Source organism: Bacillus rossius (genome assembly GCF_032445375.1).
Source record: "Bacillus rossius redtenbacheri isolate Brsri chromosome 4 unlocalized genomic scaffold, Brsri_v3 Brsri_v3_scf4_2, whole genome shotgun sequence".
Classification (NCBI taxonomy): Eukaryota; Metazoa; Arthropoda; class Insecta; order Phasmatodea; family Bacillidae; genus Bacillus; species Bacillus rossius.
This window is the reverse complement of record NW_026962011.1, coordinates 46042361-46062409: the sequence shown is the minus strand read 5'-3', so window position 1 is coordinate 46062409 and position 20049 is coordinate 46042361. Positions and strand designations below refer to the sequence as shown.

Here is a 20049-nt window from a genome sequence, read left to right as displayed (position 1 = left end):
GTTGTTTTTAGATGTCCGTCCTCCGTCGCGCATCTCTATGCACGTGACATTCACACCAAGAGAACAAGAGAAGTGGCGCAACGAGAGAACGTTAGACTCACATTTGTGAGGACCTGAATTCGAATGCCAGTCCAAGCACCCTACTTATATCTTCAATAGTTTCGCGAAACCATCCAGGAGAATACTGGGTTGGTTATATTTTTAAAAATAAAATAAAAATTAACAAACATGGCACGGAAAACCTGTTTAATTGGGGAGAAACGTCTATGATATCTATGATGCTGTAAAATAATAAACAATAACAGAAAACTGAAACTAAATTTATACCAAAATGAAATTTATGATCAAAAGTTGTGGGGATTAGGTACATTTTTTTCTAAATACTAGTTTTTTTTTATCCCACCAATTCTTTTAAAACGTAGAAGAGAAGGGGGGGGGGGGGGGAGCGCCACTCCCTTAGTCATTAAATACCTTTTTTTCAAAAGTATTTTTTTTAAAGAATTTATTGACTTATGATGAATTCTTATTTTCCAAATCTGCAACTCACTTGCTCAAACTCATGAACCTTTTTATCATTTTTAATTTTAATTTATTTTGTTGAAATACTTTTACAATGACACCTAGGTAAATGTCATGACATTCTTTATAACTAATGAAAACAAACCTGTCTGTGGTACACTAAGTCTATTTCGACCTTGCTTCAAATGGGGACTAGAAAACTCCTTCCCAACCCAAAATGAACATGAATGCCAATTACATTTCATCTTATAAAGATCAAACATGGAGTGATTTCCAATAGTATGTTAGTGCCTGAGAAAAGTAAGTGGCCACAGATCTCAGAATAATTTATATCTGATATATTGGATTATTAATTTATTAGTTACAGTACCTGGCGTTGCCCGGGCTGAACACAGGGTGAAAGGGACCTTTTTCGAAATGAGATGAAGTTAGTAATTGTCTTCTTAATTTGGATGCCAAGTGTGCAAAATAATTTATATCACTTTCAGATCCCGACTGACGTTCTGCCAGTATATAGTTATGTACCTGTATATATCTAAAAAAAATGTAATCTACTCTATAAAGCACTATAGAGTAAAGCTGAAAAATAAGAGAATACTGATATTGAAAATATTCCATTATCTAGCTAATGCTCGGCATGCATTGGAATGCCTCATTCAGTTTTGTATTGTAAAAATTTGAAGTAGTTACACATATACAAATCATCTATCCATCTCTCTTCATATATATTTATCTCTATCTACATCTATATATATCTATGTATATCTCTTTATATCTACATATATACCTCCCACTAACTCTATCTCTTCTATACATAAATCTCTATATAGCTCTAGGCTATATATCACTATCTAACCCATTTCTTTCTCTATACCTCACTCTATATATATGTCTCTCCTTTATACTTAAATAAATTGTGTCATGTGTAAGCACTTAAACAACAAAAACAGACGAAGTGCTGCTATATAATATGAAAAACCACATTTTTTGAAACGATTCGTGCTCCAAATATTGCAAAATAGTTATACCGTCCCAAAAACCTTCACGGACATGCGCATAACAACTCACCAAAATTTCATCACAATCAGATGAATGGTATAGAACTCATACGGCACAAACGAAGCTTTTATAATTAAATTACCTAAAACAAGCTCGGCTCTTACTACCAATAAGTAAACACAACTAAGAATTGTTAAAATTTTTATCATTCTCTACACGTTTCAATATCTTTTATTTGCCAAAGTTTTGTTGTATTTTTAAGTTACTGATGTAAGATGTGGGATAACATATTTTTCCAAATTGTGGAAAAAAGGTTAAATATATTATTTTATTCAATGTCAATATTATCTATATTATAATTTCAGCATTAAAATATCTTCACCAAAATATTGAAATTTTGACCTGTAAAATTTATCTTTCCGATATATTGTTACCATATCTACACACCTCAACAACAGTTGGGAATACCACTGAAATGAGTATTCCTAGATATTCCATGCCACACGGTCAAACGTACGTTATTCATTGACTTTCACAACCCTGAAATTTGACGGTGTTTACATGCTTTGTGCTCATATAGTAAGTCACATGAACATACTCTGGTGCTGTAGATGGTGCGTAGTCCCATTTCACCAAACACTAGTCAGTTTGTGTTCAGGATTGCAGTGACATGTCATTTAGATGAATACAAAAGGAATACCACCAGCAATAAGTCTTTGCTTTGTAATAGTATTTGAGATTTTCGGACTGCATTTATGTAGTTATATAAACTTTAATAATGAAATGTAGCTACTGGTTTTCATCATGTTTGCACTTGTGTACATGAATAGAATGTAAGGTTAAGTAACCTTTGCTGGCAGCCATTTGTAGTCTTGTATTTGTATTCAATTGGTTTTATTGTCTATATCATAGGTACTATAATTGTATTACAATAGCATGAAATAAATTTTTTCAGACCTAAGTAATGAAGGGGTCTAAACATTTTTTTTTTTGCCATGGTCCTGTAGTATGAGATAAATAAAATCTATATATACATATTAAACTTAAATTGCTAGCACAGTTAACTGTTACATGCATGAGTGTACCTATACATACAGATCCTGTAACTTCGAAGGTTTCCCATAAAAAAATTAACTACAAACTTATGCTGAATGGGAGATATGTATTTAAAGCAGACTTAGTTCTTAAGAATGTTTTCGATAGTGCTGCTTGTGTTAGCTTTGCGCAGGCTTCTTAACTCTTCAGTAAATTCACTGGTGTAACTGCAAAAGACACAGTTTCTTTAATTTGCTAGCAACTAAGACAGCTAAAAGAAAAATCGCTGTATCCAGCAGTCACTGTGGTAGAGTTGAAAACATTCATCGGTTGTCTGACATCACCAGTAGCTAAGCAAGAAGTATTTGTCAAAACAGTAGCTTAAAAAGTAGAGGAGCAGCTAGGCAATGTGTGCATTTGTGAGACGATCAGCATACAATTGGTTTCCTTTATCCATTTTCCTGAATACTGCCGAAATTTCCAAGTCCATTCCCGATTTGTTTGTCACCAAATCTCAAATTTGAACTTGAAGAGCTCAAGCACAAAGCATAACACTGAAACACTTCTTACAGAACAGAAAAAAATATTTCCAATGCTTAAAGTTGGTGTGGTTATTAAAAAGTATAAAAGTAAAACCATAATTTTTTACATCATCTGTGCTCGACCTCTAAACTGGAATAAAATTTATTTTACCAGGATAAAAAAGTAAAGAATATTTAACAGAATCAAATTTTCTTCGAATTAAACCCAATTATTATTAAATTAAATTTTTTGAATGGCATGTCTAATCATAACCATAACAATCTTGACATTCAATGCTCAGATTCCTGCACTGTTTTATAGTTTCAGACATGTTCTAAATTCTCTTAGAATAAGTTTTTCAGTCTTAAATTTAAATTAGTTAAGTGTTATCGAAGCAACTGTCTCTCCCAAAAATGATGTCATTAATTCCTAATTTTAAAATAATTAACTTTTTATTTAGTAGTAAAAAGCTGTTTTAATGCATTTCTACCTCAGTAAATATAAATAACCATAAAGCAACAATCTTCTAAACACTGTGCCGTAGGACATGGCATAGAAATACACAAAATAAACCATATTTCTGTTTTCAATACCTAATACTGATACAATATTATTGTTTCAGATGTTCTCTAAACTATATCGTAACATGCAAGTTTTAAAGACTTTGCAATATTAAAGAAATGTAATATTATATGCATACTGGTAGCAAAACACTGATAAAAGTTTTTCCATTTATATTGTTTTGTTGCATAACAATGCCAGCTAACATTTCAAAATACATTAAAAATCTACAAACGAGTACAATTTGTTAGACACGTACCTATGTACCTAACATTACGCATTACAGCCTGTAAATTGTGATTGTAGATACAGTGAAACCTCATTACAACATACCTGTAAAAACTCACAATTTTGGTACTTAATAATGAGAGTATATAATGAACCATTACTGAAATGTAAAGTATCTAGTAGGGACCTGAAACTTTATACTTTTTGGTTAGAAACCCTTTAAAGTAAGGTACTTTGTAATGAGGTTTCACTGTACATATTTCGTAAGTGATGTAAAATAATATACCTACATACTGCAGCATGATTTACTAAACACAATGAGTAGTTAAATGTATATTTTTAATTGTGTGTATACATGGTAATAAATAAAAATGAGTTAATTATTTTTAACACAATTTTAATACAGGGTTGAAAACTTAATTTATTCTTTTTATTATATCTACATAGCACTATATATCCTGTTAAACTAAACTAAAATAAATAATATTTCCTAAATAACTTCTATTTTGGTAATAATGGTGCTAATTATGACCACGTAAATTTTGTGTGTTATTGCAGTAGCAGACAGACAGACAATATAAAAAGATTCATATTTACTACACGGTACCATACTTTACAATACGTATTATTTTCTTGATTAGTTTCATTAGTTCACTAGTATGAAGATGGGATATATTGACGTAAACTTACCTGAGCCTTTGTCAGTTCGCTGTGAAGCTTGTTTAAGACTTCCTGTCAGTTATGAGCACCAAATGTAAAAAAAATTGAGAACACAAAATTTACTGCACAAGTACTCATGGTAAACACTCATTAAAATATGTATGACGGTTCCAATACAAGCACTACTAAAGATTACCTGAAAGCCGTTTTACAAAATTAGGTCTTTTTATGTTGGAGAAATTGTTTTTACTGATGTAAATATAAATATTAAACTTTTCTTTCTGAAGGTTGGTGCACAAAAAAATAAAAATAAAGTTATTTAACAATCATACAGTAAGATAATGAATATTGTTTAATGTTTAGTAAGCATATACTTTTCATATGTGGACTGGAAAACAATAGTATATTACCTAATAAACAAATAATTTTTGTCAGCATGTAACTTAGTTAAAGTACCTAACTTTATTACTAATGTCCTTGTTTTTAATATTTTGTTTTAATAATGCTTAGTGAAAAATAAAGTGCCATTGTACTTGTATTTTATGAAACTTTACCTTATCTAACGTGCTAACTAATGTTAGCAATTAAAATGGTTACTACAGAAAATCACAATCTCTGGTATATTCAACTAATATATATGCAGAATATGCAGTATCACTGTACAATTTAAACATTATTCTTTACAGCGGAAACAAATTAAATACTACAATGATGTTACACATAGCTAGGTTCCATTAAGTTTTATAAACATGCTTTATCAGAAATGGTTTGAATGATTAAGTATTTTATCTTCATGCTACACAAATGGAAATCATTATACAGTATGTACATAGCAAATTAAATTTGGAAATAACTACATATGTATTTTCCTAAATGTATGCATACATTTGCAATGAGATATGAAACATCTCACTCTAAGATACAACACACAGTTAATATTAATAATACAGTGCTTCAGAAAATGACATCTTAAGTTTTTTTCAATTAAAATTTATATCTTGCAACTGATATGTGATAAGAAAGTTTATGGTAAATATAATATAAAAAATAATAGGTTCATTGTTAAAAACAAAATAGAGTAATTTTTTTGTAATGTTTTACTACAAGTAACAAATGCATAAATGTTATTAAATAGAGAAATTTATGGTGCACTTATGTACTACCAGCAATAAAGTCATTCATATAGTTGAGCTCTATTGTGTATTAGTATGAACAAATTTTACAGTTTTATTTTAAGACTATTATGATTAAAACAGGAGATTTCTGTGTTATTGTTTTAATTTTTTTATGAATTCAGCTTATTCATAAAGATAGTGTTTAAGTAAACAAAAATGACACTTATACATTACTTGACATTTACTTCACCAAAACAGTTCCATTTTGACTGATACATGATGCATGTTTTCAATATAATAATTTTTAATAATCATAGTTAACTACTCTGAACAATAAAAATATTTGGCAAGTAATTGTTTAAAAAATGTACCACCGCTGAAAGGTTACAAATAGTTGCAAAATTAAAAAAGTAAACTGTTTCCAATCTATTAAGTTCATATATTTTGGTACAAACTTCTGCTAAATAAATTGTATGAACTGACTTATACTATATTTTTGTGATTTGAGTTAATTTTTGATTATAAGTGCTGATTAAGTTCATGATTTTAGCTTCATTTTGGTGCTTTATGGTGTATTAATTTGCATTTCAGTAATACATGTTATAATTAATGATTTTTGGCATTATTTCAGTTTTATCGCAATTTACCACGTAATCTTGTCACTATGTATCAGATGTAATATGAAGTACATTCCTATGATTAAATGTTACAGGGTATGCTATAATTATTAACAGCACCACATCACAAATTCATATTAAAGTTAGGTAAATAAATATCCAAACATCACAGTAATATTTAATCATATCAAATTTTCTCAATACTAAACATTGACACCAAAGCCAAAAAAGTATTTAAAAAACTGAACATTATGTATTCCTTGTCTTAAATAAAAACAGATCACCAATATTGACACTATTGGTAACATATGATTTTACATAAAAAAAAATTACATCTGCATATCATTTTACATACTACTTAAAGAGCATATCGTACAAGAAAATTTACTGTCAGTAGTAATAACAACTTCCGAAGAGCATTCAAAATAAGTAAGTTTGTATTAAATTAGTTTACATTACTGGTTTTTCTCAAAGCTAAGCCATTACCAGGAATTCATCTTTACTTGAACACAAAAACCAGGATGGAAAATTTCTCTCCGCTAAAATCCTGGAAACAAAATTAACTAAGTCAGAAAAATGCTGGCTAAGCTGATTATACTACGCCAACATCAGGCTTAATGGAGTATTTTCATAAATAATTTCATTTTTATGATTTAATATATTTGCCCATGATTCAAATTTAATAACTGTAAGCTTATAAATGGTTTCATCAATTCAATAAGTGTTCATTTTTATGGTTTTAAGATGACTTAAAGTGAATTTAAATTTCAATCCTAGCATGCACTGAGAGCTCTTAATCAAGTGGTTTTCAATTTTGTGTTTGTTGCAAAACGCTTTAGTTTTAGGATATTGTTCTTTAATCTCAAAAATAAATTAAGTTGCCACAAAAGTCTGGAGAAAATCACGGTTTTTCAGAGGATCTGGAAAACTAAATTTTTCGAGATATATTAATTATATCCAAATCAAGAGATTTATAACAAAGACCACATAAGCTTGGTTGATTTAACTGAATATAATTTGGTTATGAGCTCTCAGTTGATGCTCAAGTAAGAATGTTATTTTCATTTACATTTAAAACAAATGTATAAACACTTATAATATTAATGAACCCATTTAACTACTAAATACATTTCAATCATGGGAAAAATCACGAATTTGCTTAAGCAAAATAGTTTAGAATACTTACTCTCTTAAGCCTGATAAATCAGAAGGAAAAAAATGTAACATCAAAAAAATACTGATAATTTTTATTCAATGTAGAAGATTGATAATGATTCAGTGAGTTATTAAAATTGTACTGAAACCTTACATACATATTTTATAGAAATTTTTATCAGTATACCAAACAAAAACTTCAATTTGAAAAAATAACAAAATTGAAAAACTTATGAACAGCATTAAAATTGAATGTTTTGAACATAGACTATTTTAATATGGTATTGAATGTTGTGTAGTACTAGAGTATTGTACATAATATAATAGTAATATATATTATTAGAGATAAACTTTTTTTTTATAAGGATACATCTGTCAAAGTGATGTACAAAATATAAGGCTCTATAATGGTGAAGAAATTAAGTGACTAGATTCTTTGGCAATTCCAACTAAATAATACAACTCGACTAAACAAATAGTTTCAAAAATTGATGAAGTTCTTTGTGTTAAATGGCATGCATTTTATCATTTTCAAATCAGCAACTGAGAAGCATAAGAGCGGATGTACACTTTCGGACATCAGGACATCCATTCTTACGCTTCTCAGCTACAGAAACATGTAAATTGATTGCCCTTACATACGTATGGAATGCAAACTTAAGGCTATGCTTTACCCACCATGATAGATTTTCTTTGATTATAGATTTTTATGAAAAAATATTTTGAACATGTGACAAAATAAGTAAAGTTGTATGCATTACCCCACTGTGGAAACAATTTCTAGCGATTCAGCATGATGAAACAGGTCAACCAAAACTTTTATTTATGAATATTTTCCAAACATTTTAATAGTTAAGAAATTACTTGTAGAATAAAACTAAAAATTAAATAAAAAATTAAACAAGAAAAAAATGCAAAACTTGTATAGTAAAATAACAGTAAATATTGCAATAAATCATAAATTACATGAAAAGGCCAACACAAATAACCAAACATTTCATTACTATTAATTAACAAATTTTCCTGCAAAATATTATGGCTCTCGTGCAGTTGTTGTTGGGTTAAAAATTTTCTCACTAGATATTTACTAAACATTTTCAAGCTGTAAAATGCTACCCAAAATGATCATAATTATGAATATTCGCACAACTTATTTTCAATATTTCGTAGTATTTGTTGAGAAAATTTGAGACAAAACATAACATCCAGAGAGCTATTTTGATAAATTTACAAAATTGCCTCGTAATATAATTAATTATAAAATTAAATAACCAACATTGAATATGCGTCCAAGCCTTAAGAGTTAGAGGGAGCCCACAAATTTACTAGCAAATATAAACAGGTCCGGTTGTAGTTTCCTCAGGAAAAAATCAATGTATGTAAGTAGGGATGTGAGGGCCTAGAGGTTTCCAAATACAACCCTTCAGTACAAAGTTGCAATTAAAATGTGGGCTTCAAACCCCACTGCCGCAGATTTATCTCAAAAGTCATCGCATAATAGTGAAAGGTCTGTGCTGTTGCAAGTCACAAAGTTAGTGCTGGGTCGTGCAGGGCACCCACTATGCAAATCTGTCTCAATGATGCAGGAAGCAAACCCACAAAGGCAAAGTGGTGATACAATTGTGTGAAGATAAAAAAAAAGTTACAGAACGTATCACACTCACATTGCTACATCGCCAAATCTCAAAAAAAAAAAAAAAATTAATTTAGAGTAACAGACATAACTGGAGTCTCTTTTTAATGTTTCATCTAGTGGAAGAAGGAAAAAATTTTATGTTCCTCCAAATTCCACAGTCGGTTAAATTTGATTTAAAGCAAAATAGCCAGAATATTTCAAAATTCTCTCTTGAAATAGATGATTTTTGAGTTGGGACCCTGTTGCACTAAGGGTACAATATTATGTACAAGGTTTTAAATTGGGCAGGGAGAGATTTTGGGATATCTTACCATTGTGTGTAAATACATATGTACACTTTTTCGATTATTTACAAAAAAATATAAGTTCTAACAGACGATCAAAATAAAACCAAACATTTAACATTTTATAGTATAAGTAACAATCCGTCACATTAATCAGTACTGTTAAGACATTAGTTTTGTTTGTACCATGCAGAGCTGTGGCCAGGATTTTGTGAAGGGGTCCAGTACAACCATTATATCATTTATTTGATGAGTATTAAGTATTCTATATATAGTTGAATTATAAAATAAATTTGATTGTCACACTAAAACATCAGGAAATAGTAGACTTTTAACTCATTGTTAATACACACAGAAATTTAATTAACATTTTATATTTTGGTTTCATTATTTAGGCTGATTATTTTAATATTTTTTCTAAGAGTGAATCGTTTGATGATTTCGTTAAAAAAACATCAAAAAGACTAATGTTTATTAAATACACGAGGACACACATTTCCAGTCTAAACGAGAGACATGTTTACACAGACGCGTGCACAAAATTGGCACTAATTGTGGACTACCTGGAGAGAGAGAATTCATGCCACTTGTGTGTGTGCGAGGCATGTCAGGCTACAATGGGGAGGGGATACATTATCGTACCCTGCTAAGGAATGCAAATAATCCTTCCGAAATAATCCCTCTGTAACCTTGTGTAGCTGCAATATTCTTATTCTGTCTTTGCTTGTTTTTTTATCCGGGCCGTACGCACCTCCCCCCGCTGGCTACCTCTGTCTTTGCTTGTTTATTTTATCCAGACCGTACGCAAGTCCCCCCCGCGGGCTACCCCCGTGTACTGCGTGCGAGAGGGAGGAAGGTTGCTTCAGATCTCGGTGTAGAAGGTGGGGCGCTCGATGCCCAGCAGCCGGAAGACGCTGGGCAGGAGGTAGACCGTGTTGAACCCCATGAGGTAGCAGGTGGCGAAGGAGTAGGCCAGCGCCACGGCGTCCCGGCCGGGCGAGCAGCGCGGCAGGGCGCACAAGGTGGCGTACGAGGCGGACTTGCCGACGGCGCGCGTCGCCAGGACGCAGCAGAAGCCGATGGCGGTGCGGAGGAAGCCGAGGCCCAGCATGGCGCACGACGGCCAGATGACGGCGTAGGGTGGGGGGTCGCCCGACGCGGACAGGATCCCCAGCTGGTAGTTGGTCCAGGCGCCCACGTGCACGCCCGCGCACACGCTCACGATCATGGTGGTGTCCCCGCTGCAGGAGGAACAAGCGGCGCGGCGTCGAGCGCTTGCCACGGCACGTCTCATCCTTGGCACGAGCTTTCAATATATATACATTATAGAAGTCGCCAGCCCAGGTTAAAATTTCTAATACGATTTTGAGGTAGTTGGTTAATTCACCGCCGCAATCGCCGCCATCTCTAGGGCATCGACTTGTGGTGGTCCCTGGCGGACAAGTATCGAACTCTTCAAACACCCCTTCCCCCTCCCGTTGAACGACCTTGAGCTGCAGTGAATGATGCATGGGGGGGGTGCGGGGAATGACAGCAGGTGACAGTGCTGCGCTCTAACGTGTAAATAACAACTAAGACGATACAGGGCGTTACGGCAGCGCACTGCAGCGGTGAAGTTCCCAAGCAGCTCATCATACGCTCCTGAAAAACGTAGAGTAAATCCTATCCACTCGCGACTTCTATACAGTATATATATTCAAAGGTACGAGTGTACCTTTAAGTGGGCATCAGCGATGTAACAGGAGGGGGGAGGCAACAGGCATGTGCCTCAGGACAGGCACTAAACTGGCAGAGTAATTTTTACTATACGTAGATATTTAATTGAATATCATAGTGCTAGAACACCAAAAATGTTGGAGGGCAGATGAACTGAATTACTATCGTCAAATATTTAGAAGATGGTATTTTTCGCATAGCATCCAACTTGCGATGGCACGGCAAATAACGCTACAAAAAACCATCCGTATTGTAAGTCCGCCAACACTGCCTTGGGAAGCATGGAGGGAACTACCCACCCGAACTTGGGAAAGTCATCACAGTTCTTCAACATTCATCCAGCCCCAGCCAGGTGCCACTGTTTTTTAGCAGGTTACATTCCACAATTTTTTGGGTAAATTTCCAGGAAGATTTTATTTTGAAGTGAAACTTCTTTGCTGAGGGTGCTACAATTTTTTAGCGTTACAAAAATTCCAATCGCATGAGGGGAATAGTTAGGTACGTGGCGAAGGAACCGGTAGAGGAGGAGAGTGCGTCAGCGGCGACACCATTCCAATGCATGCACTAGCGTAGCATAGCATGCTATATTCTAGTTGTAACGGCCGGAAGGAGAGACAGCAGGGGAGAGGTAGACATGACGCAGCAGTGATGTTACAGAATTCTCCTAACGTCCCAGGTTTCGTAGCCAGCAAACAATTGATGCTACCATATTTTTATTTAATTTAAAGTATTTAAAATTGATTTATTCACGTGGAAAAGATTTATAGTTTTGTGCAATAAACTATATAAAGTATTAATCATTTTTATGTGAATACTGTGATTGAAAATGTAAAAATAGACTTATAGACTTAACAGGTTAGCTTTATACCTGTTATTTATTTTTGATATGTGAATACTATGATTTGAAATGTCAAAAGGACTTACAGACTTGTGAGATAGTGTAATTTTAGTTTGATTGGAGTTTTTTTCTTTAATTTTATTCAGCTGGAGATCATGATTTAAAATCATGCCTAAAACTAATGAAAAGGCAGAAGAAGATAAAGAGGTATTATCAAAGACAACCGGGAAATAGATCGCCAAAAGAGGCGCCAAAAAGTGCCAGTGAATGGATCAAAGAGTACAAAGCACGAAAAAAGCCATTTTTTCATTTGAGATCATACCATCAACCTTACCAATCTTAATTTTTATCTCTTATCCAATAAAAACATACCAATAATTTAGCTCTATCTATAAGTAATAAGAAAGAAGTGTCGTGCATGGACTTAATGCAGACATTTTTTAGAGCAGCTGATTAGTACTTGTTTTAAATATCGCTGTACTATTACCAATATTTCTTTGGAATCCCCTATAAAACTATATTGACGTTCAACAACACGGCAAGATCACTAATCCAGCATGGCCGTGGTCTTCAACATGCCGGATTAAGGACCTTTCACTGTACCTACAATGCACTAGACCTCAAAGCTGCCAGGCGACACCTACCGCGTAGGAGTCCACCGGTCGCTGGTGGGGTACAGCACAATCATGAGGATGCTAGTCGCGAGGAGGACCACGGGAGACCATCGCCACGTGAGAATCCAGTGGTCGAGAGCGTCAACCAAAGGCACCACAGGGACCATCAGGAAAAGAGCAAGAACCAGTCCCACTACCACATCCTGCAACAGAGGCAGCCCCACAACAGTGGTTCTCAACCTTAACAATTCAAATACCAATGTTTAATTTTCAGCCTGGCAAATTCTTGTCACTAAACACTGTTCTCTTATGAATTCACAATTTAGTACTTATGTAGTAATATTGCCACCTAAACGAATCAACTCTTACCTAGGCATTATTGGGTTTGATTCTTGGCCGATCAGGGAACCTTCATTCACAGACAAGAAGTAATTTAAAGGCACATACAGAATGTCAAAAATACCTGGTTAACCAATCTCAGGACTTTTCCAGGACCTCAAAATTTTCTTACATACTTTTTATCACACAGTCATTTTTATATATATAATAAACAAATAGAAATAGATCTAATATGTTCAGGAAAGTGACCAATTTTAAGTTAGAAAGCTAGAAACTTATAAGAGATAATTTCCACATGATTAAAATGGACATTCTCAAAATATTTATACATTTTTTTGTTTGTTTATATATTTGTCATGATGGCAACTATAAACTGAAACAGGCAGCAAAATTCAAAATGCAAGTTAGTGAAAGGATGTTGGTAATTAAAGATTTGTTATACTTCCAGCATTGTAAAGATTATTTCGGGACTTTTTTGTGTCCGATTCAGTTTCAGTATTTTTCTTTGTAACCTTAATGTACCTTGACATATTGCCATATTTTCTACTACAATCATTTTTTTGCTACTCTGCTTACAGCTTACTGTGAATCATAAAACCAATAAGTCACCCACACACAAAAGCACAATGAACAGGTGGCCAGATAACACAGATGTTCATTACTATAAGCAGACAATGTAACACTTGGATGGTTCACCGAGATACCTACAACTAGCTTCTATTAAATACCAAGTACATATATTATAGTTCACAATAGAAAGATATTTTATTTTGTGCGTACAAGTATGCACAAAAATATTTGCGTTGTGATGAAATTCATACAGCGTAATTAGTAGCAACAATTTCATCAGAACCTTTGTTAAATATTTCTTATCATGTGATGTGCAGTTTTTATAAAAAATAAATAATCTTGTGCAGCAGCTTCTAAAATTTCATGTGCAACAGTCATTTGGCTTCAATGGAACTCAAACTATATAGAAGTCGTAATATGTCATCTTTCTAAGCAAAACTCCTCTCAGGAATTAATCATTTTCCTGTGGCGTTATAAACAGAGCTGAAAAGATCTTCCAAATGTTTAATGAGAAAAACATTAAAAAAACCTTAATTATAATTTTTGCCAAATTTTGTGCAACATAATTAGTAACAATTATAAAAATGATATTCAGGATCAGCAGATATAAAATTTGAACGTGACAGTTATCATTTCTTTAAGATTGTAGTAGGATAGCAATCAGACAATAGCATAAAAATACAGTAAAACACAATATAACAATTAACTAACCTAAAACGTACATGATTTGTTTTGAGAAAGTAAACTCTGCAGTCCTGAGCAAACTAACATGCAAACAGATGTCATTAGAAACTGTATATGGAATTAGCATACTACATTCAGGACTAAAAAAGGGGGTTGTCTGTAAAGCCTGTTTACGGACGATAATTCTACGTGATAACGTCATAAGAAAACATTGATGAAAAATTGAATACTTTTTAATTTTCAAATATTATTTACAGTTTTTACAAATTTAATTAAAATGATTTGTTTAAATATAATCACGAACAATTAGTTATAGAAATAAACTGAAATCAAATCAATGTCAATAAATTGTTAATCTGAAATGATGAAATTTGACAAATAAATCAAATATTTTTAAATTGGTGCTTTTAAAAAGCCCGCCTTAACCTGTTTGATATTATAGAAGATTTTCTCGCACGGTGGTTGGCCAGTTCTTGTACGCTCGGCTCAGGCGGAACGTGACAATGAGTCGTGCTTTTTTGTGCGTGCAGCCGGCGTTCATCGATTTATAAGACGTTATCAGGTCAAAAACTGATACTAAGCTGTATATACCTAATTATTTTTGTTTCAAAACATACCACCAGTAAAAATATGTACGTCTAACATGTTACGTTCACATGTTTTGAAACAAAAAAACCAGGCAGAAACTTTCGCTGATAAATAATACTGGTTAGTTATTGGCGGGACCCAAGATATAATTGTTTTTCTCACCAGCACGGAATGCATCCCAAGGTACAGCCTGCTGACACAGATCACCGCGCACCAGGCGACGGCAAACAGCAGTCCCAACGCAAGTGAGTACTGCAACCACACAGCATTACTGGGCAACGCACTTGTCCACCATGCCTGTCCAGAACTGTTGAGGGAGGGCTCTGTCCAGACAACTGAACATTCTCAATAACGGTAAAAATTAGTTAATAATAAAATATATAGATACTAGCTGCAGTACCCGGCGTTGCCCGGGCTAAACACATGGAGCTTTATTGCCTGCGAGTTAAAGCAAACTGGATAGTGCTATATGACAGTGTGTTGGACATAGAGAAATGTCGCACAATTACAGTTTGTATGTCTATGACCTATGATTTTTTGTTTACCCATGGCGATCGGTTATTTATTATTAATTATAAATTATTAAGACCATTAATTGAAATCAAAACCATCCTATCTCTCAAGTGGAAATAATTACACATAACTGCCAATTTTCATCAAAATCTGTTCACTTGGTGAAGAGTTCACTGGAAATAAACATCAGGGCACTGGATTTATATTTATATTAAGATAAGATAACAACTGTACATACATTCTGGTACTAACTGCATGCTAAATAATTAGCATATTTATATTAATTGATTTTAATATTGTAAAAGATTATGTTTTTGCAATTTGATTTAAGTTTCAATAAATATGCTAATTAATTTATTTTTTTGTTGCATTTCAGTGCTTTATAGTGTATTAATTTGCATTTTCAGCTTGAGTATGTGGACAGTATGTACCTAGTTCTTGAATGAGGTTGCTGTTCTAAGTTCGCACATCAGAATCATTTGCCATGTTAGTCAATTTATTTTACCACCACCATTATTATTCAAGGTCAATTCCTGTAAATTTATCATGTTTCATCACAAATATTGCCATCAGTGTTATTTAACAGTGCTTAGAAATATGCTCTAGTGTTCGTAGTTCTGAAAGCATGTTTGACATTTTACAATTAGCAAAGATCTGGTGACAAAATTTGTGACCAAACAACAAATGCAAGACAGCTAAAATGTAAAACTTACAGGAGCATAAGTTGAATAACAGATGAGAGAATAAAATAACAAAACTGGCGAGTGTAAACAGACCCTTTAACAGCAAGCTAATGTTCTGGAGAGAGAACCTGGCAGTTAACCATGTAGAAGGCATAAGATTGTGCCGCCTCCCAGATTATAGTGATTAATGAACCACTTGCGTACACTATAATGTCAAGTATACAAGTCTGATACTTTAAGCACAGTAGAGAGACTAACGTAGAAATAAGAAAGATATGGAAAACAATTGACCTGGTCATACCTGGTATCTGTTCACGGTGTACAACAACACAGAGAACGGAATGGACACCCCGACCATGGCATGGGTGGAGGGCATGCCGTACTCCATAGCCCATTTCTTTTGCAGCCTGACTACTGGCGGGCACGAGGGTCGAGGAATTCGCACTATATCTTTTATGCCTTGCCCTGTAACGATAAATGATCAACACAAATTGTCTCACCTACGCTAATCCACTGTTTGATATTTTTATCATCGATAGTTAGGAACATGTATTTTTTTTGTAAGGTATGCCCGCAGAAGCAATTGTTTCCTTGTGATTGGCGACCGTCTGCAAGAGAAGCCACTGCCATGTTTGGCCGGGCCATTCAGGTCGCGTTTGCTTCCGCGCTGGATGGCTGTGATTGGTGTGCTGGAAGTAAACATGTACTACCTAAAATAAACCCAGCCAACCACAAAACACATGCGTACAATGCTGCAAAGTTCCAACATACAACTGGTCTGGAAATCTTTTCACAAAAAATACATCGCCCTATCAATGGAATTTCAGTTGAGTAGTTCGCGCTGTAGGTGAATGTCAATCAACTTAATGTCAAACCTAAGTTTTTTTTGTTTTGTTTTGTGGATCCCAAAGGATATAGGACATGTCAACAGCATGTCCTTCCATAAATACTTCACTGTAACTATTCACTTAAATTTACTGTGAGTTGCTTTGCTATAAAATTTCATTTTTACAGTAGGTAATTGAGTTTTCAACATGGCTACTTTTTTGGAATTTAAACCTAAAGCTTATATCAAATATCAGTTGAACTGTTTTCTCTGCATGAGTAACTCATTAAAGTTTGGAACTGAAAATTAAAGCCACAAATATGAAAGCCCTTATATGAGGGTTCACACAGTGTATACACAGAGAACAGCATTTGCAAACAACTAACAACTACCTACAAATTTAAGGATAGAAAAAATAATCTGAAAACACATATTTTATTTACTTCCTGACTTTACTATAATCATAGGTAGGTAGGTACTGTAAAATTACAATAATATAATTCCCTTATTTCACTGAGACAGAATTATTTTCCAATTGCATTTAAGTACATAGAATATTTGCACCATGTTCAATGCTTGAATCCCATATTTGCATGTCTTTAAAATGTGAATACTGGGAATGATTGTAAGTCATTTGCGAAGGTGAGTTATTTAATGTTCACTTCATGTTTCGAAGTGTTGCTTATTAATTGTTTTCATAGATATATGTTTTCGAAGATATTATTAATGCATGTGCTGCTGACTTTCAAAACGTCTGAGTCAACAACATTAATAAAATATATTTACTTAATATGTAATTAATATGTAAACAATTAAACATGTAAACATAATTAATGTAGCTGACCTAAGCTAACCAACCGTTCACAAGAATTAATAGTATTTTTAATGTAGCTAGACTAGAAAAAAAGTAAAAAAAAAAAAAAACTTACCTATGTACATAATGATGGTCCATACCAAAACCACTCTTCGACCAACTGCCCCATCTATGTTCCAAAACCAAAATGGGATGAACGAAGCATAAAATATTTCATCTCCAAGTGCCGTTCCGAGTACAAACAAATAATACCAAAACTTATTGCTAACTAAGTAATGTTTACTTTCCGATTCAGATTCGGAAGATACCGTTTCTTCACCAATTTCACTGCTGACGTGACCATTGCTTTCAATCCCATTTTTCAAAAACCGTTTTCCTTGCGTCACCTTGCGCTTATTGCTGACTTGCGAAATATTAGCATTTTCCGACTTAACATCACTGTCAACACACTGCCTTTGATTAAATGAGCCTCCTTGATTCGTTAATATTTTAACTCCAAAATATTCCTGTATCCTGGCAACTAAATGAGGATTTTGTAGATAAGCATATAAACCTTGCATTTCCTTTACAAAAATCTTGAAACACACAAATATTTAATGAAATACAGAAGACAACATACATAACCTATATAACTTCAAACCGCCATCAAAATTATCTGTAAAAATACTTTACCAATTGATTTTAAACTCGAGGTCATAAAAGTAAAAATGAAAAACAACTTTTATTTATGTCTCTAACCAAGGAAAGGACCTCGAAATGAATTAACACTTATTCGGCATGCTTATAATCTTATCTCCATTCTGCAACCCCAAGGTTGTTTACTTTGTTTGTGTCAGAGAGTAAATAGCAGAACAAGGAGCTTAGAATGGAGTTAAGAAGTTAGGGAGTTAGTGTGTAATAAAAGCTGTTTAAACAAACGTAATGTTAACATAAGTAAACAAAAATAAGCATAACAACTGTTTGAAATAAAACTGAAAATTAAACCAGTTGCAATCTGTCACTTCCGTATGATTATTGATTGTGATACTGGTATAAAAATTTAATTATGTGAAACTCTTATGACACGACTTTAGAACACTAAGGGCCAATTTCACCATGCGGTCGTTAAACAATGTGTTAACTAACGGTTGTTTAAACGTTAACACTCCGTTCTTAAACAACCGTTAAGCTTTTTCATTTCACCACGCATTTCTTACCATTGATTAGTTACACCTTGTTTTAAGTTTTATTCGCCTAGAAGATTCATATAAAGAAGGCGGTGGCGATGCTATATTGTTACGTATGTGTTGCAGCTTGGTGTGATGTAAAATAAAGTGCGCTATTGAAATTTAATATTTGTTTTGAAACATGGGTGAGAGACGCAAACGTTCTGTTAATTTTACTTCGTATGAAAAGGAACTGCTAGTTGAATTGGTTCAAGAACACGCGAGTACAATAGAAAATAAAAAAACGGATGCCGTTACAAATAAAGAAAAAAATAAATCTTGGGAAATTGTGACGAAGATATTCAATGCTTCAAGCCCTTCCACCAATCATTGGAACACAAATTTATGCGCATAATTTCAATATACCTACATTAGTTCACACAATAAATAACCAACTTTTTCTTACTTTTCTTGTGTTGGAAAAGATAGCTGATGTTCAATTTGCTGAAGCACGATTTCAGCTGAATGCTTCGAGAGCCGAAAATGCTTGACAAAGTCAACATCATCATAATCGTCCAGATAGTTTGATCTTTCTTGAACCCATCTAGGCCTTCTTCGCACATTATCATCATCCTCTTCAAAAATTAAATCGTACATTCGCGCGGCCATTACGAGACACAACTCCTCTTTAAAACAACTGTTTAAGACTTAACCGCCCGAATTTGGGCGGTTAATGTTAAACAACTGTTAACGAACTTAAACACTGTTTAACTTATGGTGAAATATAATTCACAACTAAACGATGTTTAAGTGTTCTTAACCAATGTTTAAACTCCTTAACCGGCGATGGTGAAATCTGCCCTAAACATAAACAACTAATCCAATTGATGAGAGCTTACAACATTCACGAACTTTTTTCACTTGCAGGATGTGTGTTTAGTTTGAACATTTAGCACAGTGCTAACAGATTGAGAACCCGTTGTAATATGACCTAACAAATTTTCTTTGGAGGCACATTTGTAAAAAGTACAATAATCAATACCATGCTTATATTTTAGCAACTTCTTCGTGTATTCAAGCCCAGCTAAGCATACCGAACGACATGCAATCTTATAATTATTAACCTTCATTATGCTGACACTAAGTTTTTTATTAATAATCATCGAAAAAGCTCACAATGTAGGTTGACTTACTTCAAATTTTTGCATAATCCAACAAAACACTTTATTTAATAGTGTTATTAGTGTTATAGGGTGGTATAAATACACAAACAAAAATATAAAAAAAAACACATCTACCTCGCATAAACAGTATATAAGTAAAATTATAAAAAATAAACAACAGGAACATTTAAAGCATCTTTATTGAAGTGTAATGATTTATTAACA

General features: G+C 33.5%; 1 protein-coding gene across 1 annotated transcript; it reads right to left on the bottom strand.

Moving 5' to 3' along the window:
• Nucleotides 1–575: 575 nt before the first annotated feature.
• Nucleotides 576–18347, bottom strand: LOC134542034 (sphingosine-1-phosphate phosphatase 1-like). Its single transcript, XM_063385880.1, has 5 exons — nucleotides 17632–18347; nucleotides 16178–16341; nucleotides 14843–14932; nucleotides 12530–12702; nucleotides 576–10572 (listed from the first exon to the last, which is right to left on the bottom strand). Exons 1-5 carry the CDS (start codon nucleotides 18074–18076, stop codon nucleotides 10194–10196), a joined length of 1251 nt encoding a protein of 416 aa, XP_063241950.1. The 5' UTR covers nucleotides 18077–18347; the 3' UTR covers nucleotides 576–10193.
• Between the last annotated feature and the right edge of the window lie 1702 nt (nucleotides 18348–20049).